Source organism: Aulonocara stuartgranti (assembly GCF_965226115.1).
Source record: "Aulonocara stuartgranti genome assembly, chromosome: 3".
Classification (NCBI taxonomy): Eukaryota; Metazoa; Chordata; class Actinopteri; order Cichliformes; family Cichlidae; genus Aulonocara; species Aulonocara stuartgranti.
The window spans coordinates 76,075,179-76,102,375 of record NC_138941.1 but is presented as its reverse complement, the minus strand read 5'-3'; the positions used below and the strand labels follow the sequence as shown (position 1 = coordinate 76,102,375).

The following is a 27,197-nucleotide window of genomic DNA, read 5'->3' as shown; positions in this document are numbered from 1 at the left end:
ACCATTGTAAGAAAACCGCTGTTGAGTGCACCCAAACGGTTGCAAAGGATGCTTATGCGCATTCAAAAATATGACATAGATGTGGTGTATGTGCCAGGCAAAGACATGTTATTAGCAGACACGTTGAGCAGGGCATATCTTCCAGAGTGCTCACCACAGGGCTCCATAGAGGAGGAGACCCATCTCACCTGACAGACTAAACAGCATAAGGACTGCTACACAAGAGGACAAAGCACTACAGATCCTCATAGATACAATTCACAGAGGTTGGCCGACAGACAAAAGAGACACTGACGGTGACATCAGACCATACTTCTCATTCCAGGATGAACTGAGTAGTCAGGATGGACTTGTGTTTAGAGGTGAACGTGTTGTTGTCCCGACTACCATGAGACAGGAGATCATAACTAGACTACACTCGACACACCTAGGTGTAGAAGGTTGTCTAAGGAGAGCCAGAGAGTGTGTTTATTGGCCAGGCATGAACGAACAAATTAAGACTTATATGACTAAGTGTGACATCTGCAGGTCAGTTGACTACAGACAGCAGAAAGAGACTTTGGTCTCACCTGAGATCCCGACTAGACCATGGGCTAAGGTGGGCTCAGACCTGTTCATGTTTGACAACAAGGACTACCTTATCACAGTGGACTACTATTCAAACTTCTGGGAAATTGACTATCTCCCGGAAACTAAGTCCAGCACAGTGAATAGAAAGCTGAAGGCTCACTTTGCCAGACAGGGCATCCCGGACATTGTTGTTTCAGATAATGGACCACAGTATACGTCCGGTGAGTTTCTGAGATTTAGTCGACTGTGGGATTTCCAGCACAAAACGTCTTCACCAGGTTACCCCCAGAGTAACGGGAAGGCTGAATCAGCAGTGAAGACAGCAAAGAGGCTGCTGATTTTCAGCTTTTCAGACCTTTGTCTGGGTGCTAATCCAGCTGTGTGTGTTTGTGATGACAGTAAATAAATGTCAGACTTACAGCTCCTTTTTACTGCATTAAAGTGATGACTTCAGCGCTTTGACATGGATGGCAGTGAAAGCAGGAAATGACAAATGTAGCACAGCAGCAGCTTTTAACACGTATGAGCTGGAAACAGAAACTCTGGTATGAACATCAGTCATAGAACAGCTTACAGCGTCTTTTGCTCTGCTACAGTTTAGATGGATTTGCATTAAAGAGGCAAAGAGACTAAAATCGTTAGGGTTAGGAGGTCAAAAGTCAGAACTGCTGTGGGTCTGAGGGCAGCTTCACGCTGGAGAAGGATGGAGTCTGACCTGAGCCAGTGTTTGACATGAACGCATCAGCATTGCTATCAGTGAGCCCAACGACAGCCGTTAGCATCATTTCAGTGTTTCAGTCATTTAAAAACACTTCCTGTCACTGTGGTGGTTACAGTGACATCATGCAGTTTGTATTTTCACCTCCAGAGGGCGACAAATCAGCACAGACAGAGAGCTCCATTCAAACTTTGCTGCCATCAGTAATAATGCTTCAAATATAATCATCAGTGTTTGAGCAGTTATGATATCAGGGACAATCTAGACATGTGTGACAATACTGAACATGTCACATGACCCTCCTTAAACTGCACTTTCATTCATGACTTCAACATGTTGAAATGAGCTTGAAGAAACGTCAGTTTACTGCTGAAATATTCAACCGCTGCAGGAAAAAGAACAACAAAGTGATGACAGATGTTTGTGTTTCAAACAGGAAAACCAACAGAAAAAAATCACAACCTGTCAGAGATTTGGGAGTTTCCGAGGTTCACCTGAACGCAGCATATAGGGTTTCGATGGACCTGAGTGTCCTCAAACGCCTCTTTGGGTGTTTCTCCTTCTTTCCAAGATTCGTCTTTCCTGAAATTCGTGGAGCTTGTTGTTGGTGTGTGTGTTTGAAGAAACTGTAAGTTTGCTTTGTTTCCTCCTTTAACAGTTTGTCTTTAGGAACTTTACTGTTTGTTCAGCTCACGTTTGGTTTCTTCACACAACAAACTGTGTTTTTATTTCTGTTCTCTCCATTAAAGTCAGCGTGTAACGTTTTCCTGGCTAACAGGGACACACCAAACGAGCAACAGCTAATGGAGAGAGTCTGAGCTCCGCTTTTTATATTCACAGAGACAGCGGGAGATAGTCAACTTATTATTATTATTATTTTATATCGTTATAGCTTATATTTAGATCACTGACCTTACTCACTCACTGGCTTAAAACTACTGCGTCATAAACTGTTGGCTCTGTTCCAACAGCCTATTCACTCCAAAGCAGAGACAGGACCGTGGAGCAGGGTTTGCATTTCAAGTGTGACTGACTGGATTATGCTGGGCAGACACTGGGCGATTTTTGACTCATTTTGAGCCGATTTTTCAGTCGTGCGACCGTTTTGGTGATCGGCCCGAGTTTCGCCTTCATCGTGCGTCGTGCATCGTGTAGTATACGTGGGGTAGCGAGAAGCGATTAACACCTCACGACCACCTCCCGATTATCAATCGCTTGGTCATAAAAAATTAAACCTGTTTGAAATCCTGTCGGCTGTCATGAGCGTGTCACCGCAGCATCTCACACTGCGCACGCGCAAAAACAGAAATGAAAGTGAAAAGACGGCGCAGCACGGCAGTGCGGCGTGTGATCTGGACACAAGAGATGGAGGCACAACTTGTAGGACTATGGCTCATCCGAGCCTTTTCGATGTGTCCTCACAAAATCATCACGACCACAACAACCGTGAAAATAATTGGATGGACATCGCTGCTCAATCACAGCTGATCAATGTTTTTCATTAGTAATTTAGCAAAGTTGATGGTGGTGGCGTGTCTGTGTGAGTGAAAGACAGAGAGAGCGAGCGACAGAATTTCTGTTATAACCTTCATGTTATGGACGCACAGTGTGAGCACTCCAAACACATTAAGTCAAATATAGCAACTTTTGTTTCGTCTAAAGCTGGGCAGACACTGTGCGATTTTTTCAGTCTCAGCTTCTGCTCGAACTGTAAGATTGACTCGCAGGGGTTAGAAGTTCATAGGTCCCGATGCAGGTTAATCACTCAAACTATTTAGAAATGATATGCACATCAGTAATCAATTTTAATTTTAATAGACGTCACAATAAAGTTTTGCATTTTTTCTTAAGGGGAATTATATTTAGAAAATAATTTTACTTTTAAAAATGACATTGACATTGCCCACCTGTGTGTCCGTGTTTAGTGTCCAGGTGTGGAGCTTGTTGTTGGTGTGCGTGTTTGAAGAAACTGTAAGTTTGCGTTGTTTCCTCCTTTAACAGTTTGACTGTTTGTCTCTGTGATGTTTGGACCAAATGTTCAGCTCTTATTTCAGGACAAACTTTGATCACTCTTGTGTTTGAAGACAAATCCACATGATTATAGATTATTGATTGAATCAGACAATTTGATGAACAGCTGATGTTTCATTGATTTCTTTACTTTTTTTATTCGGAAGAAAACTGTCGTCTCTCCATTAAAGTCAAACACACAGCAGTGTATTTCTGTTTCCTGCTAGTCTTTTCAAAATAAAATATCAGTATTGTACCAGCACAGGCATCCTTTCACTCCCACTACCTCTGCCTGGCTGAATCAGCTCCTTGTTGGCGTTGGTGTTTAGTCCCATTCATACACTCATTCAGACTCTGCACAGTGATTTGCTGACAGACACACACTACTTTGTGGTTTCTTGGCTTCATTAAAACTGTGAGCATCATCTACAGACTGTGTGCTCTACCTCCTTTGTCACAGACTTTGGAGCTGGGCTGTGACAGAAATAGACAAAGGTTTTATGTCTTTACAAGTCAGCATGTAAACTTTCCTTCGCCTTAAACTCCGTCTGAGCAGTCAGACAGCATATTTTGAGTGAAGACATGAAGGTGTGGCCTGCGCGCGCACAGATATGCAAAGACAAGAAGCTGCAGTTAATTCCAGTTTGAAGTAAGACTCTAAGATCAGTTTGTACACAGACAGTAAAAAGCTGCATTAAGATGAAGGAAAAGCTGTGAGTGAAGCTCCTCGTTCATGTGATTTGTTTTCATTAAAGGGACATTTTTTCTGCTTCCGTTGGAGACACTTTTACTCTGTGTTTGATGGAGTGTTTGTTGTTTCTGAATCACGAGCTGCAGTAAAGATGACTTCTGTTTATCACGTTCATTGTTCACATGTTGTTCAATGAACTTGACTCTTGCTTTAAAAAGGAATGCTTCTATTTTCCTTTTTGTCTTTTTACTTCCTCTTACTGTGAAAATCTGCCTCCTCTCCTCCCTGTCTCTTTTGTCATTAAGCTTGAGCTCTGACTCCTGATAGTAGCTCTGTTTTTCAGTAAGAGGTACAGTAAGCTTGGAGTTTCATACTTGTTTGTAGATACGTGAATTTCAGTCAGCAGTACACACTACTGAGGATGGGAAGATGTTGAATTGTGAAAATGTGACAAAGCTCAGCTCCATCTTATTACATACAGGACTAATTACAGTATTTTCATCCATCTATCCATGCTACAATAGGGCGAGAGGCAAAGTATTTGCTAGATACACAGAAGTCAGAGCTCATCAAACACAGAGAAACAGAAACCTTCTCAGTATCAGCAAGCAGCTGAACAAACAGGTCAATCAGAAAAAAGAATAATAGGAAAACAATAGGGAGGACAAGAGTCCACAAATGAAGAGACAGTTCTGGGGGAGTGTCCAACAATGGTGCAAGACCAGGAGAGAGAGGCCAGCAACAGAGTGAAGCAATTCAGGGGACTTGGTATGGGAACAGCACTGGCTGAGGAGATGGGACTCCCTGGGAGAAAGAGGAGGGAGCCAGCGGCAGACCTGTTCAGGGGACCAAAGGCCAGTATTGAAGTGCCCCGTTTACTGAGGAGGTGGCCAGTCAAGACAGCAGTGGTGGAACACTTCTGGTGATGCAGGCAACTGAAACCATCTGGAGGGTGATGGAAGTGAGTCTGAGAGGGCAGAAAGCTTGTGTGTGGGGCTGTTCAGCAATATACACAATCTCACCGTAAGAGCAGGGTCCTCAGTCTCGGTGGAGACACCCAGTGGCTGATAGTCTCTTAGGGGACCCTGGGCAGAGCAACAGTATCTTGGAAAGCAAGCACAGGTCTACAACTGGCAGTCTGTGAGTCAGCTGGCTCAGGAACACAAGAAGAGGTTTCTGGGACCCAACCAAAAGACAAAACGTTATGCAGGCCCAGACACAGGCTCTAGCTGCAGTGTGTAAAACCGACAACACGAGCCCCACTTTCACCTGGAAGAGATAGCTTGGGGCCCAGTGGTGGCAGGCTCTATATTCTCAGTCCACATCTCCACCAAAAACTAAGCTGTTGAGGAGCACACTGGGGAGCTGGAGAGTTGGACCTCTAAGGCTGGTGAAGAGCCAGCAGGCTAAGGGAGTGGCCAGTGAAAAGCTGAGCAATCATGGAGGGCTCAGATGAAGACAATCAGGCTCACAGGAGGAAGAAAGGTTCCTAGTAAACTTCAAATCAAATCTGCTGAAAATAAGTCAACATTTATTCAATACGTGGGAAGTTACAAATTTTTATTTAACATGTCTGTGCTTGTGTTATTTTATAAACAATTTTCCAAATGCTTTGTGGGACAAAACAAAACAAAAAACACAAACACCCCCAAAGGGTGTTTGGAGGTAGAAAAACACACGCCAAGGCAGAAACCCTCTGTCGTGGATTGTGGATGTGTGGCAGGCAGAGAGTGGACCCAGGATGCAGGACTCACAGATGAAAGTAAACCCAAAATCAAAGGGGGGGGGACTTGGCACACTTGGGGAATACAGCAGAACAAGGAATTGTCAAATGAGGAAGTGAGTAACACACAGAGGCCAGGAATAAGATATATGAACTTGACATTGATAGAAAGGTAAACAAACATAGAGACATGACTGACTGAGGAAACAAGATGAACTATAGAGGCAGACAAACCTTGTAGGTAGGTAAGAACACATGGAGGAAAGGCTGACGTCCACAGGAGACTGACAACAAGACACAAAGATAAGATAAGGACAAACAAGACACAAAAGGGAACCAAGACCATAAGAGCATGGAGAACAAAACTCAGAAGTAGCAGGGAACAATATAATACTCAAATAACAATATATTGAACTAAAACACGAGTCATCTCAAATCCAATTTCCTGTTAGTGTGTGATCAGAGTCCGGGACTGAGAGCAGCAGCAGAGTTAGTTGACGGTGAGCAGTTGAATTCTGTGGATTACTGTGGATCCACTTCCTGATGACTAAAGGCAGCTTTTCCTGCCTCCATCAGTCTGTGGAGGAGGCGGAGTGGAGCTGCTGCTCTCCCCTCACTGACACAACAACAGCCGCTCGAGAGACTCAGAGATCCACTTGTGTTAAGGAGAAAGCAGGAGATATTATTATTATTGTTATTATTGATGTTATTATAGATGTAGCTTAGATATAGATTAAACATGTAGGCCTGATTTAAAATACTGCGTCACAAACTAACTTCATCTAAACAGAAACTCGTGTCAGAAAACACAGTTGTTGCTGCACTTGTTGCATGTTGGTAATAAAACTGACTGGATAACGCTGGTTTTAAAACAGTTTGTTTTGTGAAATGTTATATGATAAACCACATTGCTTGGCTGAATGTTTCGGTGTGGAGCAGACGGGATGATTTGGGTTTACGTGGGACTTTATGAAGTAATATTTAAATCAGATGTAGCACTGATTGAGCTTGCATCACAAAGTCTGTGCTCCAACAAAGGGTTTTCACAAGGAAAGGTGGCTGGTGCATTAGGTGTTGCATTTCTAATATAATGCAATATATTCACGGCATGAGACTGAAGAAAACTTATGTTCAGCCTCTAATCCTTAAACCATTTACAAATGGCTACATATCACAAACAACTGAATTAAAATAAGTCAGATGTTAAACTGCAACATGCAAAAACGAATTTTTCAGCTTGTTTTGATGACCAAGTACTTTGAAAATACTATTTGTATTAAAATAATAGCGATGATGTTGATGGACAATAAAGTATTTATACAATAATATGCAGCATCAATTTCTATCTGTTAAAAAAAGAAAGAAATTCACTTCAGTCAAACTGTAGATTTTATAGATGTTATTTAGCTCTCAGTATTTCGGTTTGAAACAGGAAAAATTGGGGAAAATGCTCCGAAATACAAATTACAAATTAAGCTGACAAAGAAATAAAGTTGCTGATATTTGAAGAAAATGAGGATTTCAGTTGATGTGCACATGAATGATTTGTGTTTCCTCTGCAGGTAGAAAGTGTGTGTGAGCTGATGTGAATTGAGCAGCATGGATCAGTGTGAGGACAGAGAGGAGGGAGTCCCTCCCTCTAAAAGCACTCTGTGTGGGGAACATGAGAGCCAGACCAAAGCTCAGAGGTGAGACGACCATCTCTAACTGTCCATGACTCTTCTCCATGTCACAGCTCAGCACTCACATCACTGCTCCATCATTATTCACAGGAAGAAACGAGGAACTAAACGCAAACATGAACCTGGACCCAGCTCTGTGTCTGTAAAGAGTGACCAGTCTATGAAGGCAGTAGTTGGTTTTAAAGTCCAGCCTCTGTCTGCTGCAGAGAGGTGAGATGTTAATAACATGAACTCTTTGGGAGCTGATTTAACTGCTTGATGGTGTTTGGTTGTTAAACAAAAAGAAAAAAAAGTGGGAGTGGTTTTAAGCAGGAATAAGATTTCATTATTCATCCAAGAATTAGTTACTTGTTAGAAGGACAAAATGTTTTTCCCACTCAAAATGTAACATTTAGATTAACAGAATGTTAAGAAAACGACTACGACTTTAATTGTGAGATGAGTTATTTCTTACATGGAATAAAGCCATTACTGTTTTTAAGAAATCCCTGAAATAGCTGCTACTCATCAAACTGTTTAATTTCAGTTAACCCTTTAGAGCCGATCGGAGCGGGCACGCTCTGTTTTGCGTAACTATTTTTAAATCCCAGTAGCACTGCAACCACGTAAGCTAGCGCAAAGATTTTTTTTGCATATGAAACCGGAGGAGTTGTACTTACATCTTATGCCATCAGCTTGTCCTAGGTCACAGTTTCCTTCCACATATAGCTTTGCAAAAACTGCATAAAAAGCGCTTGCAGCAACAAAAACATGATATTCCAGAAACACGCTTTGCCGATCCGATCAGCTGTTCATAACACTTCCTACGTTGGAATAGACATCAGCGCGAACTTTTGCATGTCCGCCATTACCTGCCCAAAACCGGAAGTGACGTCATTTTCGCGGAAATGTAGTCTTTTTTACTATCAGGGCCTCATGCGCTTATACTTGTGTTTTTAAAAGTTATCTTTGACTTTATGACTTTCTGTGTCGTTTCTGGGATGCTTAGGACTCATATTGCACTGCTGGAAATAGTTTATTTTGATGCATATGCTGCTTTTTTGCAAATTTGCAGTATAATATTTATTTTCGTTTTTCCTGCAGTGTATAAAAATTGGTGTATTTCAAAAATAAAATTATGAAGACACTCAAAATAAATTTCCTGTGGTGGGAAACTATTTTGTGCAACTTTTTTGTATTTACAGTTTTGAGGGATAAGCCTTTTAAATTTCTCTAACTACAAATATATGTTAAAAAAGCAAAAACGATTTTCAATTTTTTTGTAGTTTATTGCACTTTTTTGCAATTTTGTAATTACTATGCACTTAATGAATACATATTATTAAAATCTGGGCTATAATGGTTGTATTGATGTATAGCAACTTGAAATGCTCCCAAAAATGGCTCCACAGCAGGTAAAAATATAATATAAGCTCTGGCGGACTTGGTTCTATGGTAGGTCTTAAAGGGCAATTGACATGGCTCTTTCTCACTCACAGTGCCTTGTAAAAGTAGTCATACCCTTGAACCTTTCCATATTGTACAAACACAAACTTAAGTATATTTCACTGGGATTTTATGTTGTACATCAACAGAAATGAATGCGTAAATTAAAATCCATTTTTATACAAATACAAATCTAAAAAGTGTCGAATGCATACAGGATGTATGCAGCCCCCCATCCCTGAATCAGTACTTTTATTGAACCACCCTTGATTTGCAGTTAAAGCAAATCAAAGCTACAAAAGTTGTTGCGATAAATCTCTACAAGCTTTGCACACCTGGAGACCATCCATTCTCTCCCGCTTAACCTTATCAGAGCCTTATCCTCTTTAATGTGTTTTTGTTGTCTGTCAATAACACTAAAAAGTTTGAGCATACTCTTTAGTGTTATTGACAGAAACTGATACTAGGTTGTTTTAATTTCACATTTAGGATGTTAAGTTTTACTTGCATCCTTAGTGTAGTTTATGAGGTAACTTATTTAATTAAAGGTAAAATCCCATAAGGAGGAGAACCACCTGGCTCATACCTGAGGAGAAAGGATTTACTTCAATAAACTTTAAATACCCAAGCAAACCATTACAACAGTGCAAACTGACAAAACAAGAGCTGAAAACTATGAGAGCATAAAAATTCTTCAGCAAGCACTGACAGTTCTTAGTTGTCAGTCCAATTTCGCTGCAGGTAACTGCAAGTGACAAAATAAAAGGGCTTCATCAATTAGTGAGTTAAAATTACAAACTTATTTTGATGCAAAAAATCATGGGTACAAGATGAGCCTGACATCAACATGTATGTAAAAATGACACTTGAGATATCTTCTAACCTGTTTTGAGCATCAACTTGTCCCACGTAGTGGTATGGCCAGTTTTAAAGTTTACCCAGAATGCATTTCATGAAGTTTTTTTCCAGTTAATTATCAGAAAAACAGGTCAAACATCCAGGATACCAGTGCATGTTTCTGCTCCTCTTCATCTTAGACATTAAATTGGTGGAGTTTATTGGAACTGTAGTATACTACTGAATACTAATACTGGATAAAAATAAGTGTTCAGTCCAGGTTTAAATAATTCTTTGACAATGTTTTATCAGATATATGGCTAGTACGTTGAATGTTTTAGTGACTATTGTATACAATGCAGGTTGGAAAGTGACTTTAATTGTGAGATGAGTTGTTTCTTACATGGAATAAAGCCATTACTGTTTTTAAGTAATCCCTCAAATAGCTGCTACTCATCAAACTGTTTAATTTCAGTTAAACCGTTAGTGATAGGGTTTAAATAGTTTAAATAGTTTCTTGGGAAAGGCTGATGAGCTCTACTGTCAAAGGCCAGTCCCACCAAATCGTAGAGCCAGATTGAGGCAGGATTTGTATATATAGACTGAGGACCAGAGGGGGAGTCTATGAGATGTGTCCCACTCCTGAAATGCAGATCAATTATCTCCACTCAAAGGAAGTCACTGAGCGAGGAATTTATTTATTCTATAAAACGTATCCAACATGTACATTCATCAATAGTCCTGCACAGTGTAAATGACTGTGTTTACCTCTGGGTGGCGCTCTGTTCTTACACTGCCAACACTAGCTTGGAGTTTCCTTCTGCTCATGCTCATCCTGAAAACCTGTTTCTCTTTGGGATGATGAAGATATTCTAATTCTTCATCAGCTTCTCTGGCTGCAAATGAAAAACACAACTTTTCCTCTCCAGCAGGATCAAGGAGAGACCTGCTGGACGTGAACCTGGACCCAGCTGTGTGTCCGTAAAGAGTGACCAGTCTAAATATGACCGTATTGATTTTAAAGGACTGCAGTCGTCTGCTGCAGAGAGGTGAGCTGTTAGTAACATAAACTCTTTGAGAGGTGATTAACTGCTTGATGTAGTTAGAAATGTTGGATGTTGTCTTTGCTGGAGAGACTTTCCTATTTCTGATGTAAGTATAAGATGCCAAGTTTTCAGCTAATAACCCTTTGGGATCACCTTGTTGGCACGAAAATGCCATTTTATATGTTTTTGTGTTTTATGTGTATTTAAATCAGGGTGCTAGTAACAACATTCTCAGAGATACAAGTTAAAATTGGTTCTTTGTGTAGGCACAACACTTGTTCATCCATTGAGTTTGGCGCTTTTTTTAATAGGTCAGTGTTAAGTAGCCTAACCACCCCCGATGGTTCAAGGACTGAACTGAAACTTAAAAAGAAAAGTCAGAAAGGCCTTCTAAAAGCCAAAGTTATAATAAAAAAGCAAAATAAAAGCATCCATATCAAGCATCTTGTTACACACATGTACCTACACTGAGCTAAAACACAGGTGACCTACACTAAATGGTGCACTTGAATGCATTCTTTGTGAACCACAGTTCTGCACTGCCCAGTACACGGCTACTAATGTAGAGCTTTGTGTTAATTGATAGTTTTATGAATATTTCCAGATTCTGCAAAGGAAAACAAACTAAACAAAAACAACAATTGACATGGCTCTTTCTCACTCACAGTGCCTTGTAAAAGTAGTCATACCCTTGAACCTTTCCATATTGTACAAACACAAACTTAAGTATATTTCACTGGGATTTTATGTTGTACATCAACAGAAATGAATGCGTAAATTAAAATCCATTTTTATACAAATACAAATCTAAAAAGTGTCGAATGCATACAGGATGTATGCAGCCCCCCATCCCTGAATCAGTACTTTTATTGAACCACCCTTGATTTGCAGTTAAAGCAAATCAAAGCTACAAAAGTTGTTGCGATAAATCTCTACAAGCTTTGCACACCTGGAGACCATCCATTCTCTCCCGCTTAACCTTATCAGAGCCTTATCCTCTTTAATGTGTTTTTGTTGTCTGTCAATAACACTAAAAAGTTTGAGCATACTCTTTAGTGTTATTGACAGAAACTGATACTAGGTTGTTTTAATTTCACATTTAGGATGTTAAGTTTTACTTGCATCCTTAGTGTAGTTTATGAGGTAACTTATTTAATTAAAGGTAAAATCCCATAAGGAGGAGAACCACCTGGCTCATACCTGAGGAGAAAGGATTTACTTCAATAAACTTTAAATACCCAAGCAAACCATTACAACAGTGCAAACTGACAAAACAAGAGCTGAAAACTATGAGAGCATAAAAATTCTTCAGCAAGCACTGACAGTTCTTAGTTGTCAGTCCAATTTCGCTGCAGGTAACTGCAAGTGACAAAATAAAAGGGCTTCATCAATTAGTGAGTTAAAATTACAAACTTATTTTGATGCAAAAAATCATGGGTACAAGATGAGCCTGACATCAACATGTATGTAAAAATGACACTTGAGATATCTTCTAACCTGTTTTGAGCATCAACTTGTCCCACGTAGTGGTATGGCCAGTTTTAAAGTTTACCCAGAATGCATTTCATGAAGTTTTTTTCCAGTTAATTATCAGAAAAACAGGTCAAACATCCAGGATACCAGTGCATGTTTCTGCTCCTCTTCATCTTAGACATTAAATTGGTGGAGTTTATTGGAACTGTAGTATACTACTGAATACTAATACTGGATAAAAATAAGTGTTCAGTCCAGGTTTAAATAATTCTTTGACAATGTTTTATCAGATATATGGCTAGTACGTTGAATGTTTTAGTGACTATTGTATACAATGCAGGTTGGAAAGTGACTTTAATTGTGAGATGAGTTGTTTCTTACATGGAATAAAGCCATTACTGTTTTTAAGTAATCCCTCAAATAGCTGCTACTCATCAAACTGTTTAATTTCAGTTAAACCGTTAGTGATAGGGTTTAAATAGTTTAAATAGTTTCTTGGGAAAGGCTGATGAGCTCTACTGTCAAAGGCCAGTCCCACCAAATCGTAGAGCCAGATTGAGGCAGGATTTGTATATATAGACTGAGGACCAGAGGGGGAGTCTATGAGATGTGTCCCACTCCTGAAATGCAGATCAATTATCTCCACTCAAAGGAAGTCACTGAGCGAGGAATTTATTTATTCTATAAAACGTATCCAACATGTACATTCATCAATAGTCCTGCACAGTGTAAATGACTGTGTTTACCTCTGGGTGGCGCTCTGTTCTTACACTGCCAACACTAGCTTGGAGTTTCCTTCTGCTCATGCTCATCCTGAAAACCTGTTTCTCTTTGGGATGATGAAGATATTCTAATTCTTCATCAGCTTCTCTGGCTGCAAATGAAAAACACAACTTTTCCTCTCCAGCAGGATCAAGGAGAGACCTGCTGGACGTGAACCTGGACCCAGCTGTGTGTCCGTAAAGAGTGACCAGTCTAAATATGACCGTATTGATTTTAAAGGACTGCAGTCGTCTGCTGCAGAGAGGTGAGCTGTTAGTAACATAAACTCTTTGAGAGGTGATTAACTGCTTGATGTAGTTAGAAATGTTGGATGTTGTCTTTGCTGGAGAGACTTTCCTATTTCTGATGTAAGTATAAGATGCCAAGTTTTCAGCTAATAACCCTTTGGGATCACCTTGTTGGCACGAAAATGCCATTTTATATGTTTTTGTGTTTTATGTGTATTTAAATCAGGGTGCTAGTAACAACATTCTCAGAGATACAAGTTAAAATTGGTTCTTTGTGTAGGCACAACACTTGTTCATCCATTGAGTTTGGCGCTTTTTTTAATAGGTCAGTGTTAAGTAGCCTAACCACCCCCGATGGTTCAAGGACTGAACTGAAACTTAAAAAGAAAAGTCAGAAAGGCCTTCTAAAAGCCAAAGTTATAATAAAAAAGCAAAATAAAAGCATCCATATCAAGCATCTTGTTACACACATGTACCTACACTGAGCTAAAACACAGGTGACCTACACTAAATGGTGCACTTGAATGCATTCTTTGTGAACCACAGTTCTGCACTGCCCAGTACACGGCTACTAATGTAGAGCTTTGTGTTAATTGATAGTTTTATGAATATTTCCAGATTCTGCAAAGGAAAACAAACTAAACAAAAACAACAATTGACATGGCTCTTTCTCACTCACAGTGCCTTGTAAAAGTAGTCATACCCTTGAACCTTTCCATATTGTACAAACACAAACTTAAGTATATTTCACTGGGATTTTATGTTGTACATCAACAGAAATGAATGCGTAAATTAAAATCCATTTTTATACAAATACAAATCTAAAAAGTGTCGAATGCATACAGGATGTATGCAGCCCCCCATCCCTGAATCAGTACTTTTATTGAACCACCCTTGATTTGCAGTTAAAGCAAATCAAAGCTACAAAAGTTGTTGCGATAAATCTCTACAAGCTTTGCACACCTGGAGACCATCCATTCTCTCCCGCTTAACCTTATCAGAGCCTTATCCTCTTTAATGTGTTTTTGTTGTCTGTCAATAACACTAAAAAGTTTGAGCATACTCTTTAGTGTTATTGACAGAAACTGATACTAGGTTGTTTTAATTTCACATTTAGGATGTTAAGTTTTACTTGCATCCTTAGTGTAGTTTATGAGGTAACTTATTTAATTAAAGGTAAAATCCCATAAGGAGGAGAACCACCTGGCTCATACCTGAGGAGAAAGGATTTACTTCAATAAACTTTAAATACCCAAGCAAACCATTACAACAGTGCAAACTGACAAAACAAGAGCTGAAAACTATGAGAGCATAAAAATTCTTCAGCAAGCACTGACAGTTCTTAGTTGTCAGTCCAATTTCGCTGCAGGTAACTGCAAGTGACAAAATAAAAGGGCTTCATCAATTAGTGAGTTAAAATTACAAACTTATTTTGATGCAAAAAATCATGGGTACAAGATGAGCCTGACATCAACATGTATGTAAAAATGACACTTGAGATATCTTCTAACCTGTTTTGAGCATCAACTTGTCCCACGTAGTGGTATGGCCAGTTTTAAAGTTTACCCAGAATGCATTTCATGAAGTTTTTTTCCAGTTAATTATCAGAAAAACAGGTCAAACATCCAGGATACCAGTGCATGTTTCTGCTCCTCTTCATCTTAGACATTAAATTGGTGGAGTTTATTGGAACTGTAGTATACTACTGAATACTAATACTGGATAAAAATAAGTGTTCAGTCCAGGTTTAAATAATTCTTTGACAATGTTTTATCAGATATATGGCTAGTACGTTGAATGTTTTAGTGACTATTGTATACAATGCAGGTTGGAAAGTGACTTTAATTGTGAGATGAGTTGTTTCTTACATGGAATAAAGCCATTACTGTTTTTAAGTAATCCCTCAAATAGCTGCTACTCATCAAACTGTTTAATTTCAGTTAAACCGTTAGTGATAGGGTTTAAATAGTTTAAATAGTTTCTTGGGAAAGGCTGATGAGCTCTACTGTCAAAGGCCAGTCCCACCAAATCGTAGAGCCAGATTGAGGCAGGATTTGTATATATAGACTGAGGACCAGAGGGGGAGTCTATGAGATGTGTCCCACTCCTGAAATGCAGATCAATTATCTCCACTCAAAGGAAGTCACTGAGCGAGGAATTTATTTATTCTATAAAACGTATCCAACATGTACATTCATCAATAGTCCTGCACAGTGTAAATGACTGTGTTTACCTCTGGGTGGCGCTCTGTTCTTACACTGCCAACACTAGCTTGGAGTTTCCTTCTGCTCATGCTCATCCTGAAAACCTGTTTCTCTTTGGGATGATGAAGATATTCTAATTCTTCATCAGCTTCTCTGGCTGCAAATGAAAAACACAACTTTTCCTCTCCAGCAGGATCAAGGAGAGACCTGCTGGACGTGAACCTGGACCCAGCTGTGTGTCCGTAAAGAGTGACCAGTCTAAATATGACCGTATTGATTTTAAAGGACTGCAGTCGTCTGCTGCAGAGAGGTGAGCTGTTAGTAACATAAACTCTTTGAGAGGTGATTAACTGCTTGATGTAGTTAGAAATGTTGGATGTTGTCTTTGCTGGAGAGACTTTCCTATTTCTGATGTAAGTATAAGATGCCAAGTTTTCAGCTAATAACCCTTTGGGATCACCTTGTTGGCACGAAAATGCCATTTTATATGTTTTTGTGTTTTATGTGTATTTAAATCAGGGTGCTAGTAACAACATTCTCAGAGATACAAGTTAAAATTGGTTCTTTGTGTAGGCACAACACTTGTTCATCCATTGAGTTTGGCGCTTTTTTTAATAGGTCAGTGTTAAGTAGCCTAACCACCCCCGATGGTTCAAGGACTGAACTGAAACTTAAAAAGAAAAGTCAGAAAGGCCTTCTAAAAGCCAAAGTTATAATAAAAAAGCAAAATAAAAGCATCCATATCAAGCATCTTGTTACACACATGTACCTACACTGAGCTAAAACACAGGTGACCTACACTAAATGGTGCACTTGAATGCATTCTTTGTGAACCACAGTTCTGCACTGCCCAGTACACGGCTACTAATGTAGAGCTTTGTGTTAATTGATAGTTTTATGAATATTTCCAGATTCTGCAAAGGAAAACAAACTAAACAAAAACAACAATTGACATGGCTCTTTCTCACTCACAGTGCCTTGTAAAAGTAGTCATACCCTTGAACCTTTCCATATTGTACAAACACAAACTTAAGTATATTTCACTGGGATTTTATGTTGTACATCAACAGAAATGAATGCGTAAATTAAAATCCATTTTTATACAAATACAAATCTAAAAAGTGTCGAATGCATACAGGATGTATGCAGCCCCCCATCCCTGAATCAGTACTTTTATTGAACCACCCTTGATTTGCAGTTAAAGCAAATCAAAGCTACAAAAGTTGTTGCGATAAATCTCTACAAGCTTTGCACACCTGGAGACCATCCATTCTCTCCCGCTTAACCTTATCAGAGCCTTATCCTCTTTAATGTGTTTTTGTTGTCTGTCAATAACACTAAAAAGTTTGAGCATACTCTTTAGTGTTATTGACAGAAACTGATACTAGGTTGTTTTAATTTCACATTTAGGATGTTAAGTTTTACTTGCATCCTTAGTGTAGTTTATGAGGTAACTTATTTAATTAAAGGTAAAATCCCATAAGGAGGAGAACCACCTGGCTCATACCTGAGGAGAAAGGATTTACTTCAATAAACTTTAAATACCCAAGCAAACCATTACAACAGTGCAAACTGACAAAACAAGAGCTGAAAACTATGAGAGCATAAAAATTCTTCAGCAAGCACTGACAGTTCTTAGTTGTCAGTCCAATTTCGCTGCAGGTAACTGCAAGTGACAAAATAAAAGGGCTTCATCAATTAGTGAGTTAAAATTACAAACTTATTTTGATGCAAAAAATCATGGGTACAAGATGAGCCTGACATCAACATGTATGTAAAAATGACACTTGAGATATCTTCTAACCTGTTTTGAGCATCAACTTGTCCCACGTAGTGGTATGGCCAGTTTTAAAGTTTACCCAGAATGCATTTCATGAAGTTTTTTTCCAGTTAATTATCAGAAAAACAGGTCAAACATCCAGGATACCAGTGCATGTTTCTGCTCCTCTTCATCTTAGACATTAAATTGGTGGAGTTTATTGGAACTGTAGTATACTACTGAATACTAATACTGGATAAAAATAAGTGTTCAGTCCAGGTTTAAATAATTCTTTGACAATGTTTTATCAGATATATGGCTAGTACGTTGAATGTTTTAGTGACTATTGTATACAATGCAGGTTGGAAAGTGACTTTAATTGTGAGATGAGTTGTTTCTTACATGGAATAAAGCCATTACTGTTTTTAAGTAATCCCTCAAATAGCTGCTACTCATCAAACTGTTTAATTTCAGTTAAACCGTTAGTGATAGGGTTTAAATAGTTTAAATAGTTTCTTGGGAAAGGCTGATGAGCTCTACTGTCAAAGGCCAGTCCCACCAAATCGTAGAGCCAGATTGAGGCAGGATTTGTATATATAGACTGAGGACCAGAGGGGGAGTCTATGAGATGTGTCCCACTCCTGAAATGCAGATCAATTATCTCCACTCAAAGGAAGTCACTGAGCGAGGAATTTATTTATTCTATAAAACGTATCCAACATGTACATTCATCAATAGTCCTGCACAGTGTAAATGACTGTGTTTACCTCTGGGTGGCGCTCTGTTCTTACACTGCCAACACTAGCTTGGAGTTTCCTTCTGCTCATGCTCATCCTGAAAACCTGTTTCTCTTTGGGATGATGAAGATATTCTAATTCTTCATCAGCTTCTCTGGCTGCAAATGAAAAACACAACTTTTCCTCTCCAGCAGGATCAAGGAGAGACCTGCTGGACGTGAACCTGGACCCAGCTGTGTGTCCGTAAAGAGTGACCAGTCTAAATATGACCGTATTGATTTTAAAGGACTGCAGTCGTCTGCTGCAGAGAGGTGAGCTGTTAGTAACATAAACTCTTTGAGAGGTGATTAACTGCTTGATGTAGTTAGAAATGTTGGATGTTGTCTTTGCTGGAGAGACTTTCCTATTTCTGATGTAAGTATAAGATGCCAAGTTTTCAGCTAATAACCCTTTGGGATCACCTTGTTGGCACGAAAATGCCATTTTATATGTTTTTGTGTTTTATGTGTATTTAAATCAGGGTGCTAGTAACAACATTCTCAGAGATACAAGTTAAAATTGGTTCTTTGTGTAGGCACAACACTTGTTCATCCATTGAGTTTGGCGCTTTTTTTAATAGGTCAGTGTTAAGTAGCCTAACCACCCCCGATGGTTCAAGGACTGAACTGAAACTTAAAAAGAAAAGTCAGAAAGGCCTTCTAAAAGCCAAAGTTATAATAAAAAAGCAAAATAAAAGCATCCATATCAAGCATCTTGTTACACACATGTACCTACACTGAGCTAAAACACAGGTGACCTACACTAAATGGTGCACTTGAATGCATTCTTTGTGAACCACAGTTCTGCACTGCCCAGTACACGGCTACTAATGTAGAGCTTTGTGTTAATTGATAGTTTTATGAATATTTCCAGATTCTGCAAAGGAAAACAAACTAAACAAAAACAACAATTGACATGGCTCTTTCTCACTCACAGTGCCTTGTAAAAGTAGTCATACCCTTGAACCTTTCCATATTGTACAAACACAAACTTAAGTATATTTCACTGGGATTTTATGTTGTACATCAACAGAAATGAATGCGTAAATTAAAATCCATTTTTATACAAATACAAATCTAAAAAGTGTCGAATGCATACAGGATGTATGCAGCCCCCCATCCCTGAATCAGTACTTTTATTGAACCACCCTTGATTTGCAGTTAAAGCAAATCAAAGCTACAAAAGTTGTTGCGATAAATCTCTACAAGCTTTGCACACCTGGAGACCATCCATTCTCTCCCGCTTAACCTTATCAGAGCCTTATCCTCTTTAATGTGTTTTTGTTGTCTGTCAATAACACTAAAAAGTTTGAGCATACTCTTTAGTGTTATTGACAGAAACTGATACTAGGTTGTTTTAATTTCACATTTAGGATGTTAAGTTTTACTTGCATCCTTAGTGTAGTTTATGAGGTAACTTATTTAATTAAAGGTAAAATCCCATAAGGAGGAGAACCACCTGGCTCATACCTGAGGAGAAAGGATTTACTTCAATAAACTTTAAATACCCAAGCAAACCATTACAACAGTGCAAACTGACAAAACAAGAGCTGAAAACTATGAGAGCATAAAAATTCTTCAGCAAGCACTGACAGTTCTTAGTTGTCAGTCCAATTTCGCTGCAGGTAACTGCAAGTGACAAAATAAAAGGGCTTCATCAATTAGTGAGTTAAAATTACAAACTTATTTTGATGCAAAAAATCATGGGTACAAGATGAGCCTGACATCAACATGTATGTAAAAATGACACTTGAGATATCTTCTAACCTGTTTTGAGCATCAACTTGTCCCACGTAGTGGTATGGCCAGTTTTAAAGTTTACCCAGAATGCATTTCATGAAGTTTTTTTCCAGTTAATTATCAGAAAAACAGGTCAAACATCCAGGATACCAGTGCATGTTTCTGCTCCTCTTCATCTTAGACATTAAATTGGTGGAGTTTATTGGAACTGTAGTATACTACTGAATACTAATACTGGATAAAAATAAGTGTTCAGTCCAGGTTTAAATAATTCTTTGACAATGTTTTATCAGATATATGGCTAGTACGTTGAATGTTTTAGTGACTATTGTATACAATGCAGGTTGGAAAGTGACTTTAATTGTGAGATGAGTTGTTTCTTACATGGAATAAAGCCATTACTGTTTTTAAGTAATCCCTCAAATAGCTGCTACTCATCAAACTGTTTAATTTCAGTTAAACCGTTAGTGATAGGGTTTAAATAGTTTAAATAGTTTCTTGGGAAAGGCTGATGAGCTCTACTGTCAAAGGCCAGTCCCACCAAATCGTAGAGCCAGATTGAGGCAGGATTTGTATATATAGACTGAGGACCAGAGGGGGAGTCTATGAGATGTGTCCCACTCCTGAAATGCAGATCAATTATCTCCACTCAAAGGAAGTCACTGAGCGAGGAATTTATTTATTCTATAAAACGTATCCAACATGTACATTCATCAATAGTCCTGCACAGTGTAAATGACTGTGTTTACCTCTGGGTGGCGCTCTGTTCTTACACTGCCAACACTAGCTTGGAGTTTCCTTCTGCTCATGCTCATCCTGAAAACCTGTTTCTCTTTGGGATGATGAAGATATTCTAATTCTTCATCAGCTTCTCTGGCTGCAAATGAAAAACACAACTTTTCCTCTCCAGCAGGATCAAGGAGAGACCTGCTGGACGTGAACCTGGACCCAGCTGTGTGTCCGTAAAGAGTGACCAGTCTAAATATGACCGTATTGATTTTAAAGGACTGCAGTCGTCTGCTGCAGAGAGGTGAGCTGTTAGTAACATAAACTCTTTGAGAGGTGATTAACTGCTTGATGTAGTTAGAAATGTTGGATGTTGTCTTTGCTGGAGAGACTTTCCTATTTCTGATGTAAGTATAAGATGCCAAGTTTTCAGCTAATAACCCTTTGGGATCACCTTGTTGGCACGAAAATGCCATTTTATATGTTTTTGTGTTTTATGTGTATTTAAATCAGGGTGCTAGTAACAACATTCTCAGAGATACAAGTTAAAATTGGTTCTTTGTGTAGGCACAACACTTGTTCATCCATTGAGTTTGGCGCTTTTTTTAATAGGTCAGTGTTAAGTAGCCTAACCACCCCCGATGGTTCAAGGACTGAACTGAAACTTAAAAAGAAAAGTCAGAAAGGCCTTCTAAAAGCCAAAGTTATAATAAAGAAGCAAAATAAAAGCTTCCATATCAAGCATCTTGTTACTAGAGATGGCACGATACCACTTTTTGATGTCCGATACCGATACCGATATCATAAATTTGGATATCTGCCGATACCGATATGAATCCGATATAGTGTTTTTTAATCAACAAAACTGTTTTTTTAAATATCTTGCTGCATTTTGCAAGTCTGCAAGTTCATACTCAAGTTTAAAACAACAACTACACTAAAGCTATTCTGTTATACCTGTATACAAAAAAAATATTTCATAGTTCAGCAATACTGATCAATCTAATAAACTTAAACCTACACCATCCTCCCTATTCTGGTATTTTAAAGAGTACTTAGCGTAAATATTAAGCAACCTAACTAATAGGGTTCCAACTCCCAGCAACAACAAAAATAAATAAATAAAAAATAGGGAACCACCCCTCACGCTCCACCTCATGATGCTTAATCGACGTAATCAACCTTAATTTGATGCAGTGTGAAAAAAAATGCACAGAAATCAATTATTTTTCAAGAAATATTAAATAGATTCAACATCTTTCTTCAACAAAATTGCAGACTGCACAATTATTTATTAAAAGCTCGACATTTTAAATGAGAATAAGAAAGAAAAGTATGTCTTTGTGCCCCCTTTTCCCCTGTTAATGCCCTATCGGCCCCCCTGGCTAAACTTTGCTAGATCCGCCCCTGCACAGTTACCAGCCGTCAGCTACGTAGAAAAAGATCCTGGTGTAGAAAGTAATATTAAATAAATTCTAACAACAGCTTATCAAGCTTAAACGTGCTGCTGTTGTTCAGCCGCTGGTTTCCTCTTTCTGGTGCAAAGTGGGCCAAAAACAAACAAGAGAGACGGACTCGCGACAGAAAAGCCGATCAGCTGATCATTAAGCAGTTTCATGATTGAAGTAGCAGCAAGAAGAGGCAGTCGCTTGTTAAGCTTAACGCGGGAATGCTTTACAAACATTCAGAGATGGACTTACACACTTGCTTTACTTCTCTCGGGGATAACTTTGTCGGAGATGAAATGCCAGGTTGCTAGCGAAGCTCCACATGCTATCCAGACCACCTACAGGTCCCGCATGCCACAGCCGCTCTATCACGTGATGCATACTGCTCCGACGTGCTAACGTTCTGAGGCGAGTTACGGCGTGTTGCAAGTTTTGTGAGGTGCTTTCGTGATATTTAATGGATCGGATTACATTTTTTATTTTTCTCCGATATCCGATCCAGTAATTTAGGTCAGTATCGGACCGATACCGATACTTAATATCGGATCGGTCCATCTCTAGTTGTTACACACTTGTACCTACACTGACTGTGAGCTGAGCTAAAACACAGGTGACCTACACTAAATGGTGCACTTGAATGCATTCTTTGTGAACCACAGTTCTGCACTGCCCAGTACACGGCTACTAATGTAGAGCTTTGTGTTAATTGATAGTTTTATGAATATTTCCAGATTCTGCAAAGGAAAACAAACTAAACAAAAACAACAATTGACATGGCTCTTTCTCACTCACAGTGCCTTGTAAAAGTAGTCATACCCTTGAACCTTTCCATATTGTACAAACACAAACTTAAGTATATTTCACTGGGATTTTATGTTGTACATCAACAGAAATGAATGCGTAAATTAAAATCCATTTTTATACAAATACAAATGTAAAAAGTGTCGAATGCATACAGGATGTATGCAGCCCCCCATCCCTGAATCAGTACTTTTATTGAACCACCCTTGATTTGCAGTTAAAGCAAATCAAAGCTACAAAAGTTGTTGCGATAAATCTCTACAAGCTTTGCACACCTGGAGACCATCCATTCTCTCCCGCTTAACCTTATCAGAGCCTTATCCTCTTTAATGTGTTTTTGTTGTCTGTCAATAACACTAAAAAGTTTGAGCATACTCTTTAGTGTTATTGACAGAAACTGATACTAGGTTTTAATTTCACATTTAGGATGTTAAGTTTTACTTGCATCCTTAGTGTAGTTTATGAGGTAACTTATTTAATTAAAGGTAAAATCCCATAAGGAGGAGAACCACCTGGCTCATACCTGAGGAGAAAGGATTTACTTCAATAAACTTTAAATACCCAAGCAAACCATTACAACAGTGCAAACTGACAAAACAAGAGCTGAAAACTATGAGAGCATAAAAATTCTTCAGCAAGCACTGACAGTTCTTAGTTGTCAGTCCAATTTCGCTGCAGGTAACTGCAAGTGACAAAATAAAAGGGCTTCATCAATTAGTGAGTTAAAATTACAAACTTATTTTGATGCAAAAAATCATGGGTACAAGATGAGCCTGACATCAACATGTATGTAAAAATGACACTTGAGATATCTTCTAACCTGTTTTGAGCATCAACTTGTCCCACGTAGTGGTATGGCCAGTTTTAAAGTTTACCCAGAATGCATTTCATGAAGTTTTTTTCCAGTTAATTATCAGAAAAAAAGGTCAAACATCCAGGATACCAGTGCATGTTTCTGCTCCTTTTCATCTTAGACATTAAATTGGTGGAGTTTATTGGAACTGTAGTATACTACTGAATACTAATACTGGATAAAATAAGTGTTCAGTCCAGGCTTAAATAATTCTTTGACAATGTTTTATCAGATGTATGGCTAGTACGTTGAATGTTTTAGTGACTATTGAATACAATGCAGGTTGGAAAGTGACTTTAATTGTGAGATGAGTTGTTTCTTACATGGAATAAAGCCATTACTGTTTTTAAGTAATCCCTCAAATAGCTGCTACTCATCAAACTGTTTAATTTCAGTTAAACCGTTAGTGATAGGGTTTAAATAGTTTAAATAGTTTCTTGGGAAAGGCTGATGAGCTCTACTGTCAAAGGCCAGTCCCACCAAATCGTAGAGCCAGATTGAGGCAGGATTTGTATATATAGACTGAGGACCAGAGGGGGAGTCTATGAGATGTGTCCCACTCCTGAAATGCAGATCAATTATCTCCACTCAAAGGAAGTCACTGAGCGAGGAATTTATTTATTCTATAAAACGTATCCAACATGTACATTCATCAATAGTCCTGCACAGTGTAAATGACTGTGTTTACCTCTGGGTGGCGCTCTGTTCTTACACTGCCAACACTAGCTTGGAGTTTCCTTCTGCTCATGCTCATCCTGAAAACCTGTTTCTCTTTGGAATGATGAAGATATTCTAATTCTTCATCAGCTTCTCTGGCTGCAAATGAAAAACACAACTTTTCCTCTCCAGCAGGATCAAGGAGAGACCTGCTGGACGTGAACCTGGACCCAGCTGTGTGTCCGTAAAGAGTGACCAGTCTAAATATGACCGTATTGATTTTAAAGGACTGCAGTCGTCTGCTGCAGAGAGGTGAGCTGTTAGTAACATAAACTCTTTGAGAGGTGATTAACTGCTTGATGTAGTTGGAAATGTTGGATGTTGTCTTTGCTGGAGAGACTTTCCTATTTCTGATGTAAGTATAAGATGCCAAGTTTTCAGCTAATAAGCCTTTGGGATCACCTTGTTGGCACGAAAATGCCATTTTATATGTTTTTGTGTTTTATGTGTATTTAAATCAGGGTGCTAGTAACAACATTCTCAGAGATACAAGTTAAAATTGGTTCTTTGTGTAGGCACAACACTTGTTCATCCATTGAGTTTGGTGCTTTTTTTAATAGTTCAGTGTTAAGTAGCCTAACCACCCCCGATGGTTCAAGGACTGAACTGAAACTTAAAAAGAAAAGTCAGAAAGGCCTTCTAAAAGCCAAAGTTATAATAAAGAAGCAAAATAAAAGCATCCATATCAACTTCCATATCAAGCATCTTGTTACACACATGTGAATGTTTTAGTGACTACTGTATACAATGCAGGTTGGTTAGTGAAAGCTGGAAACGTAAAACACTCATGGAATCCATCTTTGTCCGTGAACAGTGACCAGATAGGAAAATATACTTTCCGTTCAAGGAAGTGTCAGCCTATTGGACATAAGTAAGGAACTCAAACACCCTGAATAAAGCTATCTGATTTTTTAAAAGTGAGATTCAGTTTAAACCCTGAAATACTTCCACTGACTGAGATTAATTTCTCCGAGTGCTGACCCTAAAACTCAAAACTGCCATTCAGTCTCACAGAAAAACACTAAGCTGAGCTCTTAATTCGGTCAATTTGCAAGACCGTTAAATTTTACCATCTCCAGGGAAATTCAGGCTTGACCTAATTCTTCATGATTCCTCCACAGAGTGGACCAGCAGAGCTCAGAGGTTCACAGTGGTCAGTCTGTCCAGCAGCATCAAACACACCTGGACTTCATATTTAAGGTCTGTACATGTACAACAACTACTTTTTACATCTATTCTGTTCACAGTCATCTCCATGCGGCTCTTTGTAGACCAGTGGATTGTCAGTGTGTCCAACATGGATCTGATGTTTGGCTCCATGATTTCAGTCTGTTTGGGTCATTCATAAAGTATTCTGTTCCAGCGGCTGGAGAACAACATCATCACTTTTGTGAAGAACGAGCTGAAGAAAATCCAGAAGGTTCTGAGTCCAGATTACCCAGAATGCGTAGAGAGTCAGACAGAGGATGATGAGCAGAGGAAGAGCAACAGAGAGGCATTTGAGAAGATCACACTTAACTTCCTGAGGAGAATGAACCAGGAGGAGCTGGCTGATCGTCTGCAGAGCAGTAAGAAGATTTCTCTAAAGATTTGGTGCCAGATTTGCTAAATGGGGCAAAATAGTACATGAGTGCAGTCCCCAAACAGTGATAGTGTAGTTAGTTTTGCAGTATAGTGTCTAGTGACATTCTGATGGCAGCAGACACTGGAGAGTACACCATTCTGGTTATGTTGGATCTCAGCTCTGCTTTTGATACTGTTGATCACAGCATCATGATAAATAGGCTGAAGGACTTGTTTGCTGTTGTTTTAAAATGGTTTATGTCGTATCTATCTGAGAGATCCTTTACTGTCTGTATGAATCATGTGTTGTCGGAAACATCAGTTCTGCCTTCTGGGGTACCTCAAGGATCTGTTTTAGGTCCTATTCTCTCTTTGCTGTATATACTCCCTCTAGGCCAAATTATCAGATGTTACAATAATATTTCTTATCATCTCTATGCTGATGACATTCAGTTATAATGTTCTTTCAAAACTTCTGAGTTTTATAAATTGTCTTGTTTAAATAATTGTCTGTCAGAAATCAAACAATGGTTAAATGACAATTTCCTTCAGTTAAATGCAGATAAAACAGAAACTTTGATTATTGCACCTGATCACATGCTCTCAGAAATTAGGCAGCATATCAGTTTTTTAGACCCTTCATTTCAGTCGAGTCTCAGAAACTTAGGTGTTATAATTGACAGTTCAATGTCTCTTGAGAAACACTCTAAACAACTTGTCCGGAACTGTTTTTATCATCTAAGAAACATTTCTAAACTCAGACTACTGGTGTCAAAGGCAGAACTTGAGATAATTCTTCATGCTTTTATCTCTTCTCGTTTGGATTATTGTAACGGTCTTTTTACGTGTCTCAACAAATCAGCTCTGGATCGCCTTCAGTCTGTACAGAATGCAGCGGCAAGACTTTTAACTGGTACAAACAAGAGGTCACACATTACTCCAGTTTTGGCTTCTCTTCATTGGTTGCCAGTAAATTTTAGGGTTCATTTTAAAATTTTAGTTGTAACTTTTAGAGCTCTGCGTGGTGAAGCTCCCCAGTATATCTCTGACCTGTTGAAACCTCATGCTTCATCCCGAGCACTTAGGTCTTCAGGTCAGAGGCTACTGGTGGTCCCATGTACTAGGTTTAAAACACGTGGGGATCAGGCTTTTCAGGCACTGGCACCCAGGCTGTGGAAATCTCTGCCGTTGTCTTTACGCTGTCTAGACTCTACTGACTCCTTTAAAAAGCAGCTGAAGACATTTTTATACAAACGGGCTTTTAATTAATTTTAACTTGTATGTCCGATCTTATTGTGAAGCACTTTGTGATTTTTATCTGTGAAAATGTGCTATATAAATAAATTTTACTTACTTACTTAGATGACCAAGATGTATTCAGTCCTTCTTGACAGAAATCAAATTATCATGTGCACTTCATTGATAT

General features: G+C 38.8%; 2 protein-coding genes across 10 annotated transcripts in view; both read left to right on the top strand.

Annotated features, from left to right (window-relative positions):
- Positions 1-27,197, top strand: part of LOC309703476 (NLR family CARD domain-containing protein 3-like) — a 103,971-nt gene that overhangs the window by 4,776 nt on the left and 71,998 nt on the right. The window lies entirely within an intron of this gene.
- Positions 1,820-27,197, top strand: part of LOC309703459 (uncharacterized protein) — a 41,633-nt gene continuing 16,255 nt past the window's right edge. The window contains exons 1-11 of one of the 9 annotated variants that reach the window (XM_082528275.1): positions 1,820-1,916; positions 7,275-7,400; positions 7,485-7,604; positions 10,586-10,705; positions 13,083-13,202; positions 15,580-15,699; positions 18,077-18,196; positions 20,574-20,693; positions 24,341-24,460; positions 25,330-25,408; positions 25,572-25,776. In XM_082528275.1, the coding sequence (XP_082384401.1) occupies positions 7,312-7,400; positions 7,485-7,604; positions 10,586-10,705; positions 13,083-13,202; positions 15,580-15,699; positions 18,077-18,196; positions 20,574-20,693; positions 24,341-24,460; positions 25,330-25,408; positions 25,572-25,776 (1,213 nt within the window). In that variant the 5' untranslated portion in view covers positions 1,820-1,916; positions 7,275-7,311. Of the gene's footprint in view, positions 1,917-3,189; positions 3,260-7,274; positions 7,401-7,484; positions 7,605-10,585; positions 10,706-13,082; positions 13,203-15,579; positions 15,700-18,076; positions 18,197-20,573; positions 20,694-24,340; positions 24,461-25,329; positions 25,409-25,571; positions 25,777-27,197 lie in introns of those variants that run through there. The other 8 variants (XM_082528276.1, XM_082528279.1, XM_082528278.1 and 5 more) reach the window with 8 other exon arrangements.